The sequence below is a fragment of the Quercus suber genome, unplaced genomic scaffold (assembly GCF_002906115.3).
Source record: "Quercus suber isolate HL8 unplaced genomic scaffold, Cork oak 2.0 scaffold_519, whole genome shotgun sequence".
Classification (NCBI taxonomy): domain Eukaryota; kingdom Viridiplantae; phylum Streptophyta; class Magnoliopsida; order Fagales; family Fagaceae; genus Quercus; species Quercus suber.
In genome coordinates, this window is record NW_027069968.1 from 444,034 (window position 1) to 467,006 (window position 22,973).

The window sequence follows — 22,973 nt, forward strand, 5'->3', positions numbered from 1 at the left end:
GACGGGCACCACAAAGGAATCTTTTCAAAGGAATTTTTTCCAAGTCTCAAACTCGTCAAGCCGCATCGCCGGCAAGGGCATCCTCGGTACGAACGGTGTCATCAGGAGCATCAGCTGGAGCCTCAGTCTCGATGGCGGATGATTGAACAGCTTCGTCAGCCGCCATCTCTTGATCCACTTCTTCCAGATCAAGCGCCTCCATGTTTACTCCTGAAGGGTGTTTGACGAGGTACCTCCTCAGAAGCTCGAAGCCCTTGAAGTACCAACTAAAGAGCACGGTATTGTACTCATCAGTGGTCTGGAAGGCCGCTACCGATCTGGTTGCAATAGTCTTAAGGCTCTCATTGGCAGCTACAAGTTGCTCGTCTTTCTCAACGTTCAGCTGACGCTCCACCCTAAGATCGTTTGCGAACTTCTTTGCTTGCTCTCTCAGTGTATTTGCCGTGCCCATGGACTCGATGAGGTCCTTCTTCAAACCAGAATTTTCCGCCTCCAACGTCTCCACCCTCGAAGTTAGGGACGCCACCTTTGCCTCTTGAGTAAGATACTCAGCAGCAATGTGGAGGCTCTCCCCCAGAACCTGAAAAGAAGTACAAACTCTTCAGCAAAAAAAAAAAAAAAAAAAAAAAAAAAAAAAAAATGGCCAGCAGCGACTGTGTTCAAGGAGACCCCAGAGAAAGCCTTTAAGTCGTCAGCCGTCACAATGCTGTGGGCCCATTCAACTGCCAGCTTCTCATCGCTCCAGATGGTTGCGCGGCCAACGTCCTCTTTCTTTTTCTCCTTACCCGACAGGCGTGGCCTCTTGGAGACGGGAGTGGGAAGCTCCTCCACTGAAGTGGACGGAGAATCAGTCCTCGTCACCTTAGTGCCAGAGACGAGGGGAGTGACTGAGGCTAGCAGAGTGGCGAAAAGGCCCTTCCCTATAACACGCACAGTCTTTTTGCCTATGTTGGATAAAGGCTCGTCCTTCTTGGCCCTCATCTTGGCGTACATATCTTTGTTGAATTTCAACGTCATCTCTGTCAAAAGAAAAACATTAGCCACGAAGAAAAGCACAAGAAAAGAAAAGGTCAGTACTGACGAAGCTAGAACTTACTCTTTTTTCCTTCTATGTCAATGTTTTTCAAGACAAAGGCAGAGGGATCAGGCCCGAGACAATAGAATGCGAGGGTTCTGGGATTGACGAGATCGTCCCAGTCCTCGATCGTCTGCGCGTACTTAATGGCCTTCTGCACACGTTTTCTGTACCTGCTCTTTAGCTTTTGTCGTCTTTTGACTAAAAAAAAAAAAAAAGGAGGAGAGAAGGTGTTAGCAGCCTTGATTGTAAGCACGACGGGATTCAAGAAACGAAGAAGGAATATTGACGCACCTAAAGTCGGGGTTTCCCACCGACGATGTAACACCGGGAGATCACCCCAAACCTCGCTTAAGGGAGTCTCAAACTCGTCCCCAGACACATAGAAGAACCTGGACTTCCAATACCTGAATGACGAAGGTAATTTTTTGACGATTCTAGTACCTCTTTCCCAAGGCACTAGTTCATAATACCCATACTCCCTTGACGCTTTCAACCGATACAAATACACTAGCTCGTCTACCCTGATCATGTCCCCGTCATTAGCTGCCAGTTATATCCCCATACAGCTGATTAAAATTCTCCAAGAGTTGGGCATAAGTTGCCCCGGAGCGATACCAAAATGATCTGGCAACTCCATCAGGAAGGGATGGACGGGAAACCTCAACCCTCAAATGAAGGCAGCCTCGTAAAAGCCTACCTCGCCTGGGAAGAAGTGACACGCCCATTCCTCCACACTGGGTAGACGAACCCTAACTTTGTCAGGAAACTGAAATCTGTCCCTAAACCTCGCCAACGTGCCAGCATCTAACCCACACTCCTCTCCCAGGGCATAAAAAGCCCTAACCTCTTGAGAGCCAGAGACGGCGGTATCTTCCTCCGCTGGGCCGCCGTTGGACGACAACCCAGTTTCAAGCTCACTCGACCTAACTACTGACATACCTACTCACCCTCCAACCTCGTTCACGAACCAATCCAAAGACTGACGAAGCAAAGGCAACAGATCAGCCAAAGCAACACTCAAACAGTTACCCTCAAAAACAAAATCCTCAATACTAGAGGAAACCCCCAAAAACCCTCCAAAATGAGCAAAAAGGAATGAAATTGAGGGGCAAGCTACCCTAACCTCAGAGCTACTAAGCATGAAAAACAAAAGACACAACAACAAACTAAACCCCCATGGAATTCAGAACAAACAACAAAGAAAAAAAAAAAAAACACAGAAGAAGAGAAAATCAGAGGCAAAACCATAATAAGGCGAAGAGAAATAACACAGGAGGATGGGCGTACCTTAAGGAAGCGGTCAGAAGGAAGAACACCACCACACCGGTTGCTAGTTTGCAGAAGGGTTGCAGAGAAAGGTCGCCGGAGAGGATGATCAAAGCAAATGAGTAGAGTATTTTTGAAAAATGTGAACAAGGAGGAGTTTTTAACTGAGGCTTTGGGAAACTGAAAAAAAACCAGCGGGAAGTCCAATAGTCCCACCAAATCAAAGCATTAATTCCACCCACCAGCGCGTGCCACGAGTGCCATGATTTGCGAAACGCCGCCGCTTTGCATTTACTGCGGATCGAAATCCCAAACGACACTCGTAAACTGTAAAACTCCTCACATTCTATGATCGTCATTTAACTGACGAACACAGAATCGGGGGGCAACTGACGGGACTAACGAGTTCATGCACGCACGGACGATCCCATCGATACGGACGAATCCAGACCCTGGCTAGGTGAGTCAATTATGTGCTTTACTGACGAACATATACAGACCATTCAATGCAGGCAATCAAACCCGAAACGGTTATAGAGACAACTGTACAATCCGTTGAAGGACAGTGATGGCACATTAAACGGCCCCAGACGTTACCAAAAGGAGTATTAAAGACCTCTATAACTACCCAACGGCTAGAAGCCATGAGAACATATATAAAGTCTCCCACATTGCTGAAGAACAGGTACTGATACCCAAAAAACTCCAAAGATCTTTCTAATTCTTCCCAATTACATTGTTCATTTCCCATAAAGCTCATTATACTGACTTTGGCATCGGAGGCGCTGTGGCAGGCACCACACCGGTGACCATCTCCAAAGGTTGAAGAATCATCTCCGTCCGACGAACGTAACTGATGAGTTCACACCCATCAATCACTAACAACCTGTCACTTAAGATTTGTTATGAAAGTATTATGAAAATATTGTGAATATATTATTTCACTTATAAATATGTAAATTTGGAAGTTGATTCACAAATAGTATTTAATTGGTTAACATCTAATGGTGTACCAGATATTGCTATTTTAGTTTCTAATGGCAGGACTTGAGGACTCGCGACTGGGCCATCCACGTTGGGCATGTTTTTCGTGAAGCCAATAGTTATGCGAATGGATCCTATGTTCTTTTTTCTTCCAACTAACTCATTAATGATACAAGAGATTTCGCATCCTATGTTCTTCCCGTTGTCTTCAAAGGTTATTACCCACTAACACTTACGACTAAGTACTAGCAAACAAATCCTTGTTGATTTCTAAACTCGTGTTAATGGAGTGCGATATTAACAAGGAAGGAATTTTTAACGACGGAATTCGATTTGCAAACCTACAAAGCTTTTATAAATTTCTAATGCGAGTCGGCACAAAATGCATTAGCTTAACGTTTTTCTACGTCACTTTATGTGTCCTTATATTGATTGAATCAGCCAAATCTATCCAAAGTGAGTCATATTACAGATGGAGAACAAAAAGACAAAGACAAAGAAAAAGAAAAAAGAAAAGAAAAAGAGAGGAACATATTTCATGTAAAACAATAATTGAAACAAAGTTGCATATTACTAACAAGACACTCAATATAGAAAATAGAGACGAACATGGCTTAGCTCTACTCAATGGCGGAGCCAAGATTTTAGTTTAAGAGGGGCAAGATCAAAAGACAATAATAACAAAATAACCTAAAATTATTAATTGATATTAATAATAAAATTATAAACAAACAATAATTGTCATACAAAGCCTATTAAAATTAAAAAATTGTAAAATAAATAAACAATGGTAAAACATCTAATTCATAGTTATTGACAATCAATCATCAAAGTAAGATATTAATATATATCCATAAAGTTTAGAGATCTAATTTGATTCCTCAAAATAAATTGAGAAAATAAATTTCAACTTTTCTCTATTCTTTTAATTATTTAAAATTTTGGATTTATGGTAGAAACTCAAATTTTGAAACTATGAAGATGCAAGAGATGAAGGAGAAAAAGTAATGGACATTTTAATGCTTTAGTACCATACAAGACATTATTATTATTATTAGAGATGTGTAATTAGAGCTCCACGGGCAGAACTTCAAACGAGAAAAGAAGGAAATTTAGGCAAGTGAAAAAAGAAGAAGATAAAAAGAATAATATTGGTCAAATGTGTAAACAACTTTAACAAGTTTAGTTTGTTGGCATTTATTGTGTCGGATGGTTTAAAGTGGGAGGAGTTGTTTTCGTAACACCACAAAATCTCACAATATTGTTACAATAAATTGAGACTTTCTCAATAGGAAGATTTGTTATTTTATTATTTATTTCATGTGATGTTTGTACAGTTTGTTTAGGAAAACTGTTTCCTTGTTTTTCTATTCTATGCCAGAAGCTAACTTACTTTACATAAGCATATATATAATAGACTTTTTAGGAGAGTCAGGGGGGTAGGTGCCCCTCTCTCCCCACTCTAGCTCCGCCCTTGGCTGTAGTGCACTGAAGTTGACACAATATATATGAATATGTATTTGATTTTTGTTATGTGTACTCATCGTATCAACTGAAGTGCACTGGAGCTAAACTTTAATTTAGCCATAAACTAGATTAGTGTTTCATTATTGAAAGATACCTTAAGCTTTCCTAAGAAGCTCTACCCTTATAGATATTAAAAAAAGGAAACTGCACTTTACACACCTGTGGTTTGGCTAGTTTTAACAGTGTCCATCCATGGACCCTTATAGATATTAAAAAAGGGAAACTGCACTTTACACACCTGTGGTTTGGCTAGTTTTAACAGTGTCCATCCGTGGTTTAAAATTTGTCACTTAACCCACTTGAGGTGACCTCCGTTAGACCCCCGTTACCCACCTCTCCCTTTCACCGTTAAAAATAGGGGTAAATGTGTCTTTTTCACTATGTTTTATGTCTCTCTCCCCTTTTCTCTCATTCTTCTTCTTCTTCACAATCAAAACCCAGAAATGTTCACATAAAAATAAAAATAAAAAACCCAAAATGTGCATTTAACGTTCTTACCCAATGCCCATTGCAATTGCCAAACAAATTTTTACAATAACAAGAAAACCAATAAACCTACAGTCACAAACAAAGCCACAAATCCATGTGAACATACACCCACAGATTCGCTAGCCTTTCATTGTTAAATCCAAAAATTGACTACTTAATTCTTCATAAAACAATCACAAAATAAAATACAAAAATGAAGAATAAATGGTATCCACCAGTTTGCTAGATTCTATCTTTACCCTAGGCTTTCTCTCTCTAAAACTCTAACCCCTTCTCTTTTGCTGGGTTCTCTAAACAAAAAAAAAAAAAAAAACCCAGATTTGCAAGTAAAAAAAAAAAAATTGCTAAAAAAACCCCTAGCAACCTAGTAAATCTAACTCCATAGCTAACTCATTGAACAAACAATACTAATGTTAACGACACTATAAGCAATCTCTCGCAAATAACGACAAGCAGCGTCGCTTTACCTTGAGAGAGAACTTGAAAAATAGTAAGAGTAGTTGGTACTGTACTAGTCAAATCCATGGCCATAGCCGCCACAATTTTTGTGCCTCTCACTTCACCTATTCGCCACCGCAACTCACTCACTTTCACCGGATCTTCTTCTTCTTCATCAACTATTCAATTGAGTTTCCCTAACTACAATATCACCGAGCCATGCCTTAGGTTTCGCATTTCAGCATTTGCTGCTTTTTCCATGAGCACCCAAGCTCCACAAAAGGCCTCGATTGCTCCGACGTCGTTTTTGGACCGCCCAAAACCCCAAACCGGGAAGAAAAACAAAGAAACAAGAACAATGAAATTGTGAGATTGGCTAAGTTGCAAAGCAACCTGATTGTCTAGATCAGCTAAGATCGAAGCAGTGGAGAGCGGTGGATTCAAATTTTCTGGGGTTAATGGATTTATGGGTTTCTTTTTGTTTTCCCTTGCTATCTGGGTTTGTAACTTTTAAACTGATTTTTTTTTTTTTTTTTTTTTTTTTTTTTTTTTTTTTTTTTTTTTTTTAAAAAAAAAAAAAAAAAAAAAACAATTTACCATGAATGCTTCTTGATGCAATGAGACAGAAACCATATGTCCAAAACCAATAAAACTAACAATCCTATTAACGAATAGCTCCAAAAGGCCAATACATAAATACAACAACCAAACCTATAATAAATTTCTAGCTACAATCTCATGACTAGTATCAACAGAAGTAATAAATTTCTACCTTCAAAACAGTGAAAAGAGCAATTGCTAAAATCTTAATTTTTTTTTACACACTAGGTAAATCTAGGAGAATATATAGTACAATCCAATACGAATCTTTTCACAAAATTGGGATGACTTCATGTTGATATAATAAGCAAAAAGTAAGCCTCCATTATTTCCCCTTCTCACCCTCTAATTTCTCGACATCTCACATAGAAATAATCTCCCAAAAAAAAAAAAAAAAAATCAATAAGAAGTATAAATAAAATAGAAGGAGCCAACTGAACACACCAGAATAAGTTCGAAGACAATGTTCTGATTGACCTTGACCAGTTTGGTTTCCCACACCTTAAGAGCTTTTGACCGAAAATGTAAAGCAGAAGAAGGCAAGAAAGAACTAATCTTCCCTTAAGCTTGAAGCACTTAGTTGCGCTTGGATAGGTCTAGAGATGGAGGCTTGGACAGGTTGAAGATGGTGTTCTTGCAGTACTAGATTGGCGTTGGGCACCACAGTAGAGTGGAGAGGTCTAGAGATGGAGGCTTGGACAGGTTGAAGATGGTGTTCTTGCAGTACTAGATTGGCGTTGGGCACCACAGTAGAGTAGAGATTCAAGCTCAAAGCCAACAACTACAGAGGAAATGAACAATCATGCAAACTGTAGGTTTATTTATTTTATTATTTTATTATTTAAGTTTTAGCTTTATAATTATTTAAAACTATACACGAGGATCGAATGTACGCAAACAAGATAGCTTACTTCCAATTTTCGAGACCAACGAGCTCTCTTAATGTGATCATGTACAAAGGCTTTATGAACGGGGATTTCCAAGTTGATAGCTTTGGATAAACTTGTTGCATGGTCGGACGAGAATGTGGACTGGTGTGCAAGCATGCCAATGCTATCTTTGCCACTAAAACCACCTTGTCCGCAACTTGCCCAGTAGGCAGCGCAAGCCGTTGATCCAATACATCTTCTAATAGCACATCATAGGCCAATGATGCAAATGAGGTTGATAGAAATGATGAGATCAAATCACTCGGATGCCTTCCCATAATTACTTTTAATGTGACTACTGCAAAGCTATAAACGTCATAATTTTCACTTACTTCCATTGTGTAAGCATGTTCTGAAAGTAAAAGATAAGAGTTTTACTATTCTTTCACTTTGTAGAAGCATGTTTGTAATAACAATTTATTCATTTGGTAAATTCCTTTGGAATTAGGCGGAGGGGGCAACTAAAGGAATTGAATCCTGATAAAATTTGAAGGTCAAATAAGAAAAAGGGAATTCTTTTCTTAGAGAGAGAAGGGGTGGGGCTACCTATGTATTATGTCATCTTAAAAAAATTTCCTTGAACCCAGGAGTATTACAGGTAGGGCAATCAAATTTTGATTTAAACTATTCACCAAATAATTAAATCTAGTTTGAAAGAATTGACCAGTTGGAAAATAAGGCTCACTCTGTAAAATGTGATTCTTCAATAAGTACAAATTAATTAGTTGGATGTACTTATGCACAATTACTATGTAAAAAAATTAAAATCTCAACAATTGAAATTAAAAAGAACATTTTTTTTTTTATTGTAATAGTGATTATTGTTAGAAATTTAGACCCCTTAAATCAACCAGATTAACCTAGTTAATTAGCCAAGTGATTAACTTAGTCAAATTATGCAATTCTAGGTTATCACAAACATACAATCATATCAAAAATATAAAGCAGCGGAAATAGAAATAACACAATGATATGATCACTCAAGAAACCACACGGTAAAAACCTGGGGAGGATTTTACCCACCGATCCTCAAGGAAAACCTAAATTCACTATGAAAGAATCGAAGTTCATACAAAAGGACTTACAAGCTCCCCGCTCGACTTCCTAATGCTACCTACCAGTAGAACTTACTGACACGATCCTGTGCAAGCTCCGAATTCACGAACTCCTTCTTTCTTGAATTCTTCAATCAGCTATAAGCACCCACGCTTGATATTCTTTAAGCTTCAATGGTAGCAACCGAGTTGATCATCAAGATGTTGAAGTAATCTCTATCTTGAAAACCCTAAGCTTTATGTAAAGGAAAGCACCTCTAGATCTCACAAGAGATTTACACAAAACAGCAATGTATGAGCAACAATGCAACTGGAGCAACTCTAAAAACGTGGCTAGGGTTTTGCCTTATATACCTATGGCAAAAACATAAAACCCTAAACGTTTAATGAGTTAGGGCTGAGTTCGAAAAACTGCAGAAAACGCAATCTGGTCGACTTTCGATTGATCAAGTCTATTCTTCAATTGATCGAGCCAGACCGAAATGCCCCAATGCATCTGCTGTCTCTCGATTCAAACTTTACAATAATTAATCAACTTTGAGCAATTTTAAATAGGACTAAACATATTGTTTTGATCATGGTTTGCCAATATTACAAATTAGAGTTCTAAGTACATAAATTCCTAAACCCTTAGAACCTAACAAACTCCCCCTTTGGCAATCCATGACAAAACACAAATTAAAAACTCAAAGTTTACAAGTAAAAAGCCTTTTACAAAAATAATGCTCATAAACTCAAATTCAATTCTAACTACTATCCATCAGTTGCAAGTGTAGACAGCAGCTTAATTGAATCAACTTATATATTCCTGAAACAATCAACAAACGCATAAATGCATGTGTGACAAAAAAGAGTAAAACAACAGGTATAACATTCTTGTAAAATTCACACAACACAAAATAAAGACATATATTAATGAACAACTCATAAATATAAATCAATAAGCAGTGAATCACAAAGTAACAAGAATCAAGTATATATCAAGTATATCAATCAGAGTTACTCCCTCTAACATGAATATTCCCAAAAACGATATACAAAGTGAAGCACCTAGATACAATCTAAAAACTCCACAAGCTCCTCAAACAACAAAAAAGTCTCCCCCCTAACTACAAAAACTCCTCTACAAGTCAAAAACTCTACTCCCCCTTTTTGTGACGAAATGCCAAAGGGCAATAACAAGTCATCATCAAAAGGAGGTGGTGAGGGTGAATGAAGATGCGCAAAGTCAACTCGTAGAGCACGAATCTCATCAAGCAAGTCCACCAAAATCTGACCATGAGCCGCCTGAACGGTCATGACTGTCTCCAAGGTACGACGAATATCAAAGTCGGCTGAAGGAGGTGGAGGAACATCAGCAGCAACAACAGCATCAGGATCAGGAACATCCTCACCAGCAGGACCTGTAGAAGAAGAAGAAGGAGGTACGCTACTAGAAGGCTCAAACCTAAGGTGTTTAGAACCAGCTCTAAGATGAGCGGCCCTCTGTCTAAGAAAAGATGCACCTATGGGAGCAATCACATGAACGAGCTCAGAGGAAGGGAAACCACTAAGATTAAGATAAAGCAAAATCCTATGAATAAAAATAGGATGAACAAGAGCATGAGCAGAAGATGAACTCCTATAAACATCGTTCAAAGAATGAAGAAATAGATGAGGAAAACTGATAGGAGCATCAGTAACCAGAGCGTACAAAAATACACACCTTTCGAGAGGAATGGTGTAAACATGAGATATGGGCCAGATAGAATGACAGGCTATCCTAAAGAACAGATAGTGCACCCTAGAAAGCTCAGCAGAGGTGATCCTAGGATCAGAACCCCAATGGATAGAAGTCCCAGTGATGTAAGACAAGACATCACTCAACTCGGGAGACTCATTATAAGGATAGACAGGATTCTGGACCAAAGGTACCCCTAGAGCATCAGCCATTACCTTGGGAGTAATGGTGTACTCTATGCCTCGTATCCAACTCTTTACCAAAGTGTTGAAATCATAGATGCGGATAGAGATATTTGAAAAGAACTCTCTAATCAAGGTAGAAGGTGGAGGAGGATCAGAAATATCCACCAAGGGTAACTAGCCCCGACGCTCAAAGTTTGCCCTAATGGCAGGATCAAGTTCATCTAAGAGAACAGAACGCTCAGCCCAAATCTTTCTCCTGAGGTTTAGCTTTTCAAAAATATCTTGGTTTTTCTCACTCGAAAACTTCTCTCGGTCAAAAGAAGGAGGTGATGGAGAAGATGAGGAAATAGTGCTACGGGCTCTAGTCTTCCTAGGCATGATGCTAAGGAAAGGACAGAGACACAAAGAGAAAACCAAAAGAACCGAAGAAAACAAAACCAATGGCAGACTGCAAGTTAGCTCCAAAAAAATATAGAGCAAAAATCTATATGATGCATGAACAATAAAAATGTTGTGATGCATGAACTAATGTAGTAAACACAGTTCCAATTAGGTTCAATTTCACAAAATTGGCTCGGACATAGAGTTTCTAACAAAAACCCTAAAAAATTTGAAAAACCACTTGAAAATTTTGAAACAAATTGATGAATTGATCATCACACATTATTGAAAACATATTAGAATAACCAATTTCATCAAAACAACAAGCCAATTTCATCAATTAAACCCAATTGAACAGAAATCCCCAATTCGGATCAATTACAAGGCCTAGAATTTTCAATTTCTCACAAAACCCAAAATTGATCAAATTAAACTATCAAGATCATGTTTATAGCATGTCCCCACAAAAACCCATTGATCAATTACACAAAATTAGGCTTGAATCAACAAAAATCCCAAAAAGAAAAAGGTCTGAAAATTTAAGGAAAAATGCATGAAAAATGCATGAAAATATGTAAATAAACTCAAAAGGAAGGGCAAAACAGTCTTACCGGCTTGAGGAAAGAGATTCTTTGCAAAAATTTTAGAGGAAAATGACAAAACATCGCTGTAGAGTCTTGCCAAGTCGGAGAGAGAAAGAAAAGTTTGAAAAAAACTTTTTGAAAAAGTGTTTGAATCAATTAAGAACACTGTTTTAAAAAACCTAATTCACGAACCTCGATTGATTGAAAATTACATTCGATCGATCGAATCAAACAGTCATTTTTAAACAAATTAAAGCACTTTTTTGATCGATTGAAAATCAGAATGGATCGATCGAACTGGGCAGAGGCTCACAAAAGTTTTTGAGAAAAATCACAGTTTTGAAAATCACAAACCATATTTTGAAAACAACTCCTCAAAGCATTAAACAACTGAAACAAAATGCATGAGTATGAGATGGAATGCTTTTTCAAAAAAACCCCAATTTTTAATCCCAGTTTCTCCAAAGAAAATTTTAGCCATTCTCTTTTTAAATTCTCAAGCAAAAAAAATGTTTTGCATAATTCTCAAAGTATTTTCAAACTTGGTTGGTCAGACCAAAAACACACCCAATAACATGTACAAAGTTTAGCAAAGAGTAACTTGTGTAGTGTGTGCAACTAGCAAAAACTTGAGATACATGTGAGGTGATATGTGAATAGCAATCAATCACAAATTCTACAAAATTCATCACATAGAATTTAAAAGAGACTATCACCTAAAGAGTTACATCATATAATTCCCACATCTCCTAGAACAAAAGCTTGCAATCATGTAAGTTTCTTGAATTTTGCCCCATTATTTGGTGAAATTTGGCATCAAGCCTAATAATACACACCAGTTTTAATTATGTGAATTGGCATCAAGTCTAATAGTACACACCAATTTTAAGCATTAAGCAATTAAAGAGGCTACACCTTATGTTCTTTTTGTGCATGTGCTACATTTTCTCGAGCACAAAATCTTATGATATGCACTAAGGTGTTCATGATTGGCTAGTGAACAGTGGTGAGATGGTTATTTATGCCTTTCTCAAAAGAATCAAATCTGACAGTCAAATAACATGTGACTTCAAGATTAAGACAAAGTGATAAACACCATAAACATCTTTTCCACACAACATGCACTACAAAGCTTCAACTAGTCAAGTGTAATAAATAAGCTCATCAAAGCTAAACAAGGTATGTAAGACATGTTCTGTGTAAATAAATTGACTAACCTTATTTTCAAAGACCAAGAAAAAATAGTGCCAAACACAATTTGCTTTTCTCTTCTTCTTTTTTTTTTTTCTTTTTTTTTTTTTTTATTTCAAAAAAGAAAACAAATAAATCCTAGAATGAAATGCATGAATGTAATGTAATGCAAATCCTAGAAACAAAAACAAAAGAAACACAAAAAACCAAAGAACAATGGTCACAAAGGAATGAGCAATGAAGTACAAGGACCATGTCAGAAAGACTCAATTAGGTCGAGTCTTTTGCATCCAAAACCTTTTAGATGCACCACGAGTATTGGAGTTCCTATTCACATTCAAGTGATTTCCAACTCCAGGATTGGAATAAAGGTTCAAAGCCTTTACCAATTCACCAATAAGTGTCATAGGATCTTGTGCTTGAGGTACAAACACTTTTGGTTTGTTTGCTCTCTTAGCAGCTTGAAGCTTGTAACAGTTAGGACGTATGTGTCTAGACTTTCCACAATAATGACAAACCCAAGCAGGTTTACCATGCATCTTGTCCTTAGAAAGGGTAGAATCCTTAGGTTTAGTCTCTCTCAGATCAACCCTAATCTTCCTAAGAGGTGAAACTTCTATAGGTTTGACTACCTCACTCACAGGTGATTTGATAGTTTCACTCACAACCTCACTCACAGAAGGTTCAGAAGAAGATGAAGGAACAAAGTTCGTGGAATGAGGAGTAGACACAGAGATGCTTTCAACATATCCTAACCCAGATTTATCAGAAGGATACTTTTGAACATTCAGCATGTGATCAAGTTTAGAACTAGCAGATCTAGCAACAGATAAATCATATTCCGAAGTTTTAACTTTATCAAGTAAAAGCATGTTCTCAGATTTCACATGGTTCAAAAGATCATTAGCATAAAATAATTTAACAAGCAAATTTTTCTTTTCAAGCTCAAGAGAATCAATTTTCTTCAGGCCAAGTTCAACATTGATAGCATCCTTTGCAGCAACTTTGCAAAGTTTATTATAGGCCTCTTGAAGATCGGCATCCTCAGAGAGTTCCCCATCAGAAGGGTTCTCCTCAACAGATATGCTTTCATTTGACTACAGCAGTAGCAGTGAAAGCAATGAAGTTTCCATCCTCGTCACATTCAGACTCATCATCAGAAATCTCATTATCACTAAGGGTTACAGCCATAGCTTTACCCTTATTTCTTAAGAATGTAGGGCATTTAGATTTAACATGATCATACCCTTGACAACCAAAACACTGAGCACCCAAAGAATTGTTTGAAGATTGACTTACTTTTTCTCTAGGTTTTTCAAAGTTATTAACCTTAGTGGGATCATTCTTCCTAAAGTTTCTAGGTTCAGCAGTGTTTTTACCTCTTACCCTTTTATTTGTATTTCTCAGAAAGTTTCTAAAATTCTTGGCAAGGTAAGCTATCTCTGTAGCAGAAAACTCATCATCAAATCTACCAACATCAACATCATCAACAGACTTAAGAGCCATTGATTTGGATTTGCCTGTTTTGGGTAGGTCAGACTCATAGGACTAAAGAGATGCTACAAGCTCATCAACAGGGATGGAGTCCACATCCTTGCTTTCAGTAATGGCAGTCACTTTGGGTCTAAAGTCTTCAGTTAAATCTTTTATAGCATTCGATCGCAAACCAAGCCCATTGGTATTGGAGCGAATTGTGAAATCCCTCACTATCCCTCCCTCACAATGTGGCTCCAACGACTCGAACATATGATCTTGGCTCTGATGCCACTTGTTAGAAATTTAGACCCCTTAAACCAACTAGATTAACCTAGTTAATTAGCCAAGTGATTAACTTAGTCAAATTATGCAATTCTAGGTTATCACAAAAATACAATCATATCAAAAATATAAAGCAACGGAAATAGAAATAACACAATGATATGATCACCCAGAAAACCATACGATAAAAACCTGGGGAGGATTTTACCCACCGATCCTCAAGGCAAATCTGAATCCACTATGAAAGAATCGAAGTTCATACAAAAGGACTTACAAGCTCCCCGCTCGACTTCCTAATGCTACCTACCAGTAGAAGTTACTGACATGATCCCGTGCAAGCTCTGAATCCACGGACTCCTTCTTTCTTGAATTCTTCAATCAGCTACAAGCATCCACGCTTGATATTCTTTAAGTTTCAATGGTAGCAACCGAGTTGATCATCAAGATGTTGAAGTAATCTCTATCTTGAAAACCCTAAACTTTGTGTAAAGGAAAGCTCCTCTAGATCTCACAAGAGATTTACACAAAACAGCAATGTATGAGTAACAATGTAACTGGAACAACTCTAAAAACGTGGCTAGGGTTTTGCCTTATATACCTAGGGCAAAAACATAAAATCCTAAACATTTAATGAGTTAGGGCTGAGTTGGAAAAATTGCAGAAAACGCAATTTGGTCGACTTTCGATCGATCGAGTCTATTCTTCGATCGATCGAGCCAGACCGAAATGCCTCAATGCATCTGCAGTCTCTCGATTCCAACTTTATAATAATTAATCAACTTTGAGCAAGTTTAAACAAGACTAAACATATTGTTTTAATCATGGTTTGCCAATATTACAAATTAGAGTTCTAAATACATAAATTCCTAAATCCTTAGAACCTAACAATTATGACCCCAAATAAAGGAGGTGACCGTATAAATTATCAAGGTTGTGACCTCCAAACTTGTATTTTTATTTTTTAATGCCAATCAAGATGATTGATATTGAAAATATCTTTTTTCATTCCTAATTCAATAGAGTACTATAATTATTAATCAAACCTACTAGCACAAATAGTGACAACCGTACATAACATTATGTTGTTAAACAAATTTTAAAGGACAAAGTTTGGAGGAATTTCCTCCAATTCATTAAGTTGTGATTTATAAAACTATTCAAATGTATTATTTAAATAAGTCACATAACTCATATAAAAAGTCATATGACTAAAAGTACACGCAAATGGCCTCTTTAATAGCCACATAGCTAGTTGGAGGAAGTTTCCTCAAAACCATTTTAAAGGTAAACATTTTCCAATCTTAAAAGACAAATAATGCCAATTGAAATAACATTAATAAGTCAAAAGACACAACAATAGTCACAATGCGGATATAGATGATGTGATTGTTGTTAATAAAAGTGGAGTTAGTAAGTCCATGTAAAAATTTATGTTAATTCAATCATAAGATTGTGAAAAAATGTAATGTCCCTAACAATATGCTTAAGTAACATACTTGGAGCAGTGTATCCAAAGGTGCCAACGAATGAAGTTCAATAAGATGTGTCAGAACTCATAATCCTAGCTGTTAGGTTTTAAGGTCTTAGGATTTTATGTATTTAGAACTATAATTTGTAATGTTGGCAAACCATGATCAAAACAATGTATTTAGTCTTGTCTAGGCTTGCTCAAAGTCGGTTTATTATTGTAAAGTTGGAATCGAGTGGCTACAGAAGTACTTTGGACTTTCGGCCTGGCTCGATCGATCGAAGAATAGACTCGATCGATCGAAAATCGCACAGGTTGAATTTTCTGCAGAATTTCCAACTCAGCCCTACTTCATTAAACGTTTTGGGTTTTATGTTTTTACCCTAGGTATATAAACAAAACCCTAGCCACGTTTTTGAAGGTTGCTCCAATTGTATTGTTGCTCATACATTGCTGTTTTGTGTAAATCTCTTGTGAGATCTTTGAGGAGTTTTCCTTTACACAAAACTTAGGGTTTTCAAGTTGAAGATCTTATCTACATCTTGATGATCAACTTGGTTGCTACCATTGAAGCTTAAAGATAATCAAGCGGGGGTGCTTGTAGCTGATTGAAGAATCCAAGAAAGAAGGAGTCTGTGGATTCGGAGCCTGCACGTGGTCGTGTCAGGAAGTTCTACTGGTGGGTAGCATTACTGGTGGGTAGCATTAGGAAGTCAAGCGGGGAGCTTGTAGTCCTTCTGTATGAACTTCAATTCTTTCACATAGTGGATTCAGGTTTACCTTGAGGATAGCTAGGTCAAATCCTCCCCAGGTTTTTACCGTGTGGTTTCCTGGGTCATCATATCTTGTGTTCTTTTATTTTCCGCTGCTTTATATCTTGATATGATTAATTGATTGCTTTAACCTAGAATTGCATAATTTGACTAAGTAACAACTTGGCTAATTAATCTAGGCTACGTAATCTGATTGTTTAAGGGGTCTAAAACCGTACACTAGCTGTGCCAAAGTCATAGACATGAGGTTCATACTCCGAATCTAATAGAGAATTCTTGCTTGATATGTGACGATGAATTATTGGATGTGAGCAGTGATTATGCATATAAGACAGAGCACTTGCCACACCTTTAACAACTTTTAACCCAATTAAAGTTCGGTGCTAATTCATCACTGTTTAGTATCTTTTCCAAGCTCCCACTATCCAAGAACTTGTAAACTAAAAGCAAGTGTGGTGGATGTGAGCAAAAACCATGAAGTTTCACAATGTTGCAATGTCGTATTTCAGTTAAACTACGTATCTCATTGGTGAAAGCTTTTAGATTGATCACATTGTCTTTAGAGAGTGCATGAAGTTTCTTCACAACAAAAACTTCACCTGTTGGTAGTTTAGCTTTATAAACAATTCCATAACCGCCTACTCAAATACAATATTTTTCGTCAAAATTCTTCGTTGCTTCAATAATGTTTTCATAAACCATTTTCCCATCATAGCTCCATACTGCAAACATATTTTGATGTTTTGCTTCTTTTGGTTTAATTTCTGTCTTTGTCGCTCTTGAGCGAATATATAATGTGATTACAACAATGATAAATATAAGTAAGACAATGCCCAAAAGGACGAAAATCAATGTCATAACTTTATTCCATTTTGTAACAAGAGGATTGTGGCTAATTGTAGAAGGGCAAGCTTTCAATCCCATTGCATTGCCACACAAGCAATTATTATTTCTAAATACTTTTATAGGTGCCTCACGAAATGCATTGAAATTTGGAATAGGACCCTCCAGTTGATTGTACGACAAATCAATGGAGGTCAAGCCTAACAATTGGTCAAAATTGGATGGAATATTGCCAGAGAGTGCATTATGGGGGAGATTCAAGATTTCTAACATTTTCAAATCTCCAAGTTGTTGTGGTATCTCTCCTCTTAGAAAATTTTTGCTAAGATCAAGATTTTGGAGATATTGCAAATTGCCAAATTCAAGTGGGATATTTTTGCTTAAGTGATTGTTGCTCAAATTCAAGACAAAAAGTTTTTACAATTCCCTAGGTCAGGAATAAGGCCACTTAGACTATTTTTGGCGAGATTAAGTTGCTCTAGATTTGATAGCATCCCAAAATTGTAAGGAACTTGTTCAGAAAATTTGTTATTGTATAGATAAAGTTCAAACAAAAATGTCAGCTTACCTAATTTCTTTGGAATCTCCCCATATAGCTTATTTGAGGAGAGGCCAAGTAAATGTAATTGACTTGCATCTCCAATCTTAGGAGATATTCTACCTGAAATATCATTGTTAGAAATTTTCAAGCTTCTCAAGTTTTGACATTGCCCCTAATTAGTTGAAAGTTCACCGGAAAATTTATTATAACTCAATTCCATGTAGTCTAAGTGTGGGTATGCTCCAAAATTGTCTCCTATATTTCCAGTAAGTTGATTTCCCTCAAGCCAAACTCTGAAAATGCTAGTGCAGTTCTTCAAGGATTTTGGTATTGAACCAATAAAATGATTATCACTTGTAGTGAAGTTCTCAAGCAATCCACCACGACACACATTTTCTGGCAAACGACTAGTGCATTGGTTGTATGATAATTGCAATGACTTTAATTGAGTGAGGTTGTTTATTTCAAGAGGGCCGCTTAACTTATTTGAGGCCAAATATAAATATGTGAGTTTAGTTAAATTTTCAAGAGAAGTAGGGATAGTATTAGTGAGACTATTTCTTGATAAATCAAGGCCAGTCAAAGAACTTAGCATTCCTAATTCTTGAGGGATGGAACCAGAAAGTCGATTCTGATAAGGATATAGAGTGATTAGGTTGCTTAAGTTTCCAAGAGAAGCAGGAATGACACGTGTGAGGCTGTTTGTATATAACGCAAGGTCAGTCATAGAACTTAGCATTCCTAATTCTTGAAGGATGGAACCAGAAAGTTGGTTCACATGAAGATATAGAGTGGTTAAGTTGCTTATGTTTCCAAGAGAAGCAGGGATGGTACCTATGAAATTGTTTCTCGATAACTCAAGGTCAGTTAGAGAACTTAGCTTTCCTAATTCTTGAGGGATGGAACCAGAAAGTTGGTTCGCATGAAGATATAAAGTGGTTAGGTTGCTTATGTTTCCAAGAGAAACAGGGATGGTACTTGTGAGATTATTTCTTGATAACTCAAGGCCAGTCAGAGAACTTATCATTCCTAATTCTTGAGGGATGGAACCAAAAAGTTGGTTCCAATAAAGATATAGAGTAGTTATGTTGCCTAAGTTTCCAAGAGAAGTAGGTATGACACCTATGAGATTATTTGATGATAAATCAAGTTCTCTCAAAGGAGTTAATCCTCCTAGTTCTGGAGGGATAAGGCCACTCATATGATTTGCAGCAAGGTAAAAGGTGTGAAGACTTGTCAATTGGCCTATTTCAGAAGGAATTATTCTAGTGAATTGATTATAAGAAAGGTTTAGAACCGAGAGTTTAGAGAGGTGAACAATATTTGTGGGGATGGTTCCAAATAGTGAGTTATAAGAAAGGTCAACACTGAGTAGATTGGGGAAGGATTGAAAGCTTAGATTGTGAAGTGTACCTTTCAAACTGTGACTTGAAAGATTTAGATGGGTGATGCTTCCAGACTTGTCGCAATTTATTCCAACCCAATTGCAAGGATTGCTTCCAGCCCAAGAGGACAAGAAAGACTGGCTTTTACTGTGAAGGTTGGTTTTCCATTTTAGAAGAGTCTTTGCTTCCTTTCTTTCTTCTGCTACTTTAACCTTATTGTTAGTGTGAACGAAAGGAGAAGTTACAGAGGAAACAGAAGCAGTGGATGAACAAACGAAATCAAGGATGACGACAACAAGGAGGAAGAAGACTAGAGATGAAATGAATTGGTTGAAGAGAGGTTTGTTTGAAAGGGATGTCATTATGCCGGTGGATGAAGGATGAACTTTTACACTATGGTTGGAGTAGTGGATGAATGATTTCAAATGGATTGAGAGGTATTTATAGGAGGGATTGGAATATTTGGTTGGCTAAAATTTTGGTTAAATATATTTAGAGGAATCTTCTTACGTGCTCGGTTATTATCTAGGTGTGCTTTACTGCTTTTATCATATGACCATTAAGTCAACTAAAATGATCACGTGACAATTAAATCGTTCTGTGATCTAAAAATATTCACGGATATAAATTGCACTCAAAACCCTCATTTAACAGATGATTATTGCTTACTTTTCCATGCATACCGTACTAATAAGTTGAAGTGAGTAGAAACAATACTAACTATTGCTTAGACCATACAAGGGAAATTTAGTCCTTCCCCACTAAAGTAATGTATGACCAAGTCAGTCCTTCCCCCAAATGCACGGCCAGTTGGTTCTTCCCCAGTTCCCCTTTATGGCGATTTACCCAACACATGAATCATGGTTTTGGAACATGTCTACGGGAATGGGGCAGTCACTAGGACCGGATTTAAATATTTATAAATTAATATTTATTTAATTTTTTGTATAATTTTTTTAAGTAATAATGTTGAATTTCAGTAATGACTTTGTCTAGAGAACTATGAGAGAGAGAGAGAGAGAGAGAGAGAGAGAGAGAGATTATTGACTATATTCACCTTCTTCTTCTTCTTCTTCTTTTTTTTTTTTTTTTTTTTTTTTTTTTTTTTTTTTTTCTTTTTTTGGTTTGGGAGATTGGAAATTTGCACTCTAAGAGTGTCGCAAATAGAATAAAATGCGTTAATACTAATAGAGGCCAAACATTTGAAGAAGGATCGTTTTTAAAATTTTTTTTATTGATTAAAATTTTAGGGCTTCATAAAAATTTGTCAATGTTAAATATATAGAGTGCATTCCATTTGTCAATAGAGAACATTATTTATTTATTTATTGCGGGGACTAAGTAAAATAAAATTTCTACACTTTAAGATAGATACATAGGAGTATATTCTAATAGTACATAGAGGGGATCCTTTTTTTTTCATTTAGGGGCCTTAGGCCAATGCCATTGCCTAAGTGAGCTAGTGTTTGAATAAAAATGTTCCAAAATTTAGCTGATAAAGAGAGACTAATGTAAATAACTGCTAGGCCATCGGTATTAGTAATTACTAATTAGTTCAAAAATTAGACAGTGATTTCTGAAAATTAGAATAATTGTCGTTTCTTGAACTCTGTCTTTGGCTCTCCACAACTTTTGTTTTTTGTCCCAACAAGGTCAATTGAATTGAAGACATAATTTCTTCTAAAAAGAGGAATTGAAGACATAAAATGAAATAATATATTATTCACGCTTAACAGACATGCAGATCTCACATAATGTAAGAGTCGTCTTATGAGATCATTTTTTTTATTAGGAAGAGAGAAGAAAGATAAATTAATAAATAAATAATATATATATATATATATATATGGGGACTCAAACTTGAGGGCTAAGGGAAAAGAAGACAAGAAAACCGAGGGTAAAGGAGGGTTTGTGGCTTTGTGCTCGATTAAAGATATTATTAATTCGTGTCTCTCTCTACTTGTCACTGGTATATAGGTTTGATGTTTGGTGTCCTTTCAATTATTTTCTTGACTAATTGGCCTTTAGGGGAAGGATTAACTGGCCATGTCTTTGTGAAAAGGACTGACTATACATTATTTGGGGGGAAGGACAGTCAGTCATCCATTAGGAGTGAAATAAGACAGCATTAATGCAAAAATGGATGCTGAAGTTCTTGTTCATATGTTTACGAGTCCATCGACTATTAACCTTATGTTGGAACCCCTTCTCAGATACATCTATTACATATAAAATAATAATAAAAAAGGTAAAGTACTTAGAAAGATAACTATTAGGTAAAGAAAAATAAGAAAATATTTTATATGTATTCCACCTCAATTTATTCAATGTTAGTACTAGATTATAAATCTAGTAATGGAAATATTTATACTTTATAATTTCATCTCAAGTTGACAAGTAATATCATCAATATTTTCATCAACAAATACAATGAACCCCCCTGCGAAAGTGGTTGGATGCACTAACTACTGGAAATAGGGTTTCTCTCCAACCTATTAGGGTGTTGATTATTTCACACCCAATAGTGTTTATTAATCACTCTTTCACATTATATTAAAATTCTTTCATATCATATGCATAATATGAACATTTGGTCCGAAAGTGTGGACATTGGGTGAATCATCTCACATTTTGGAATATGAAACAATGACTACTATTGAATAAATATTAGGAAAAAAAAAATCAAATTCTAATATAAGAAGGAGCAAATAGATTAACAAATCCATATAACCTTTAAGAAATTTGGGATGGGCATAGGGGTTTATCTCATCCATAGTATCAAACACACGATCAGCTATGGACATAAGAAAATTACACATGTAAACAACAAGTTAAGGTATAAATCCATAAGTCAAAATAAAATGAAATAAAATTAAAATAAGATTATACTAGAACCCACCAAAACTTAATACAAAGGCATTGTAAAAATGTTGTAAGATTTTTTGTATCCTTATTTCAATTGGAATATAGTTGAGTAGAGGAATTTTCCTACAAATTATGTTGTAGGAGAGATTGAGTTTGCCTATGAACATAACAATTTCTATACTCAATTTCACAACTTACTGAGTTATAAGATTGTGAGTAGTCTAAGTAAACTGGTGGGTCGCCCAGAGAAAAATGTATCTACCACTCACAATAGCACAACTCAATAAGTTGTGAAATTGAGTGTGCAATTAGTTGTGTTCAACTCAATTGCTTTGTTAACTAACTGGCGATGCTTGGGTATCAACTTGCCGTGCATTAGAGGTAGCATCATAAGGTTTAAAAAAAATGGAAGTGTTGGCATAAAATATAGAAACCAGATTGACTTAATTGTTCTACTTTTTAGCTTTCTCACTTATGTTGATGTGCTTTCAATTGTTTTGTTGACTAACTGACCATTAGAGTGGAAAGATTAACTAACCATGTGTTTTGGGGAAGGACTAAATGGGGCATGCTGCATTAGTGGGAAATGGGAAGGACTCACTTGTAAGAGGGAAAAAATTGGCCTTTGCCCTTTTTAAAAAAACAATCCAATATTTTGCCCTATTTTCCAAACTAATTAGGAAAATGTCCCTCTTTTAAAAATCGATTTTCTCAAAATCGAGTTAAGCCCTATAGTGGCGTTTTTAAGAAGCCTATAGTGACATTTTAAGAACTTATGGTGGCGTTTTGTAACTCGATCTCCATGAAGTCGAGTTATAGGTAAAAAAAAGAAAAAAAATTGAATGTAACTCGACTTTATGGAGATTGAGTTACAAAACGCCACTATAGGTCCTTAAAACGTCACTATAAGCTC

General features: G+C 36.5%; 2 protein-coding genes across 2 annotated transcripts; both read right to left on the bottom strand.

Moving 5' to 3' along the window:
• Positions 1 to 55: 55 nt before the first annotated feature.
• Positions 56 to 2,355, bottom strand: LOC136063380 (uncharacterized). The gene is made up of 4 exons (XM_065763692.1): positions 1,370 to 2,355; positions 1,097 to 1,276; positions 595 to 1,019; positions 56 to 526 (listed from the first exon to the last, which is right to left on the bottom strand). The coding sequence occupies exons 1-4, from the start codon at positions 1,605 to 1,607 to the stop codon at positions 56 to 58; spliced, it is 1,314 nt and encodes a 437-aa protein (XP_065619764.1). The 5' UTR covers positions 1,608 to 2,355.
• Positions 2,356 to 17,982: 15,627 nt separating this feature from the next.
• Positions 17,983 to 19,557, bottom strand: LOC112015209 (probable leucine-rich repeat receptor-like protein kinase At1g35710). The gene has a single exon (XM_024047583.1). The coding sequence runs from the start codon at positions 19,555 to 19,557 to the stop codon at positions 17,983 to 17,985; it is 1,575 nt and encodes a 524-aa protein (XP_023903351.1).
• Between the last annotated feature and the right edge of the window lie 3,416 nt (positions 19,558 to 22,973).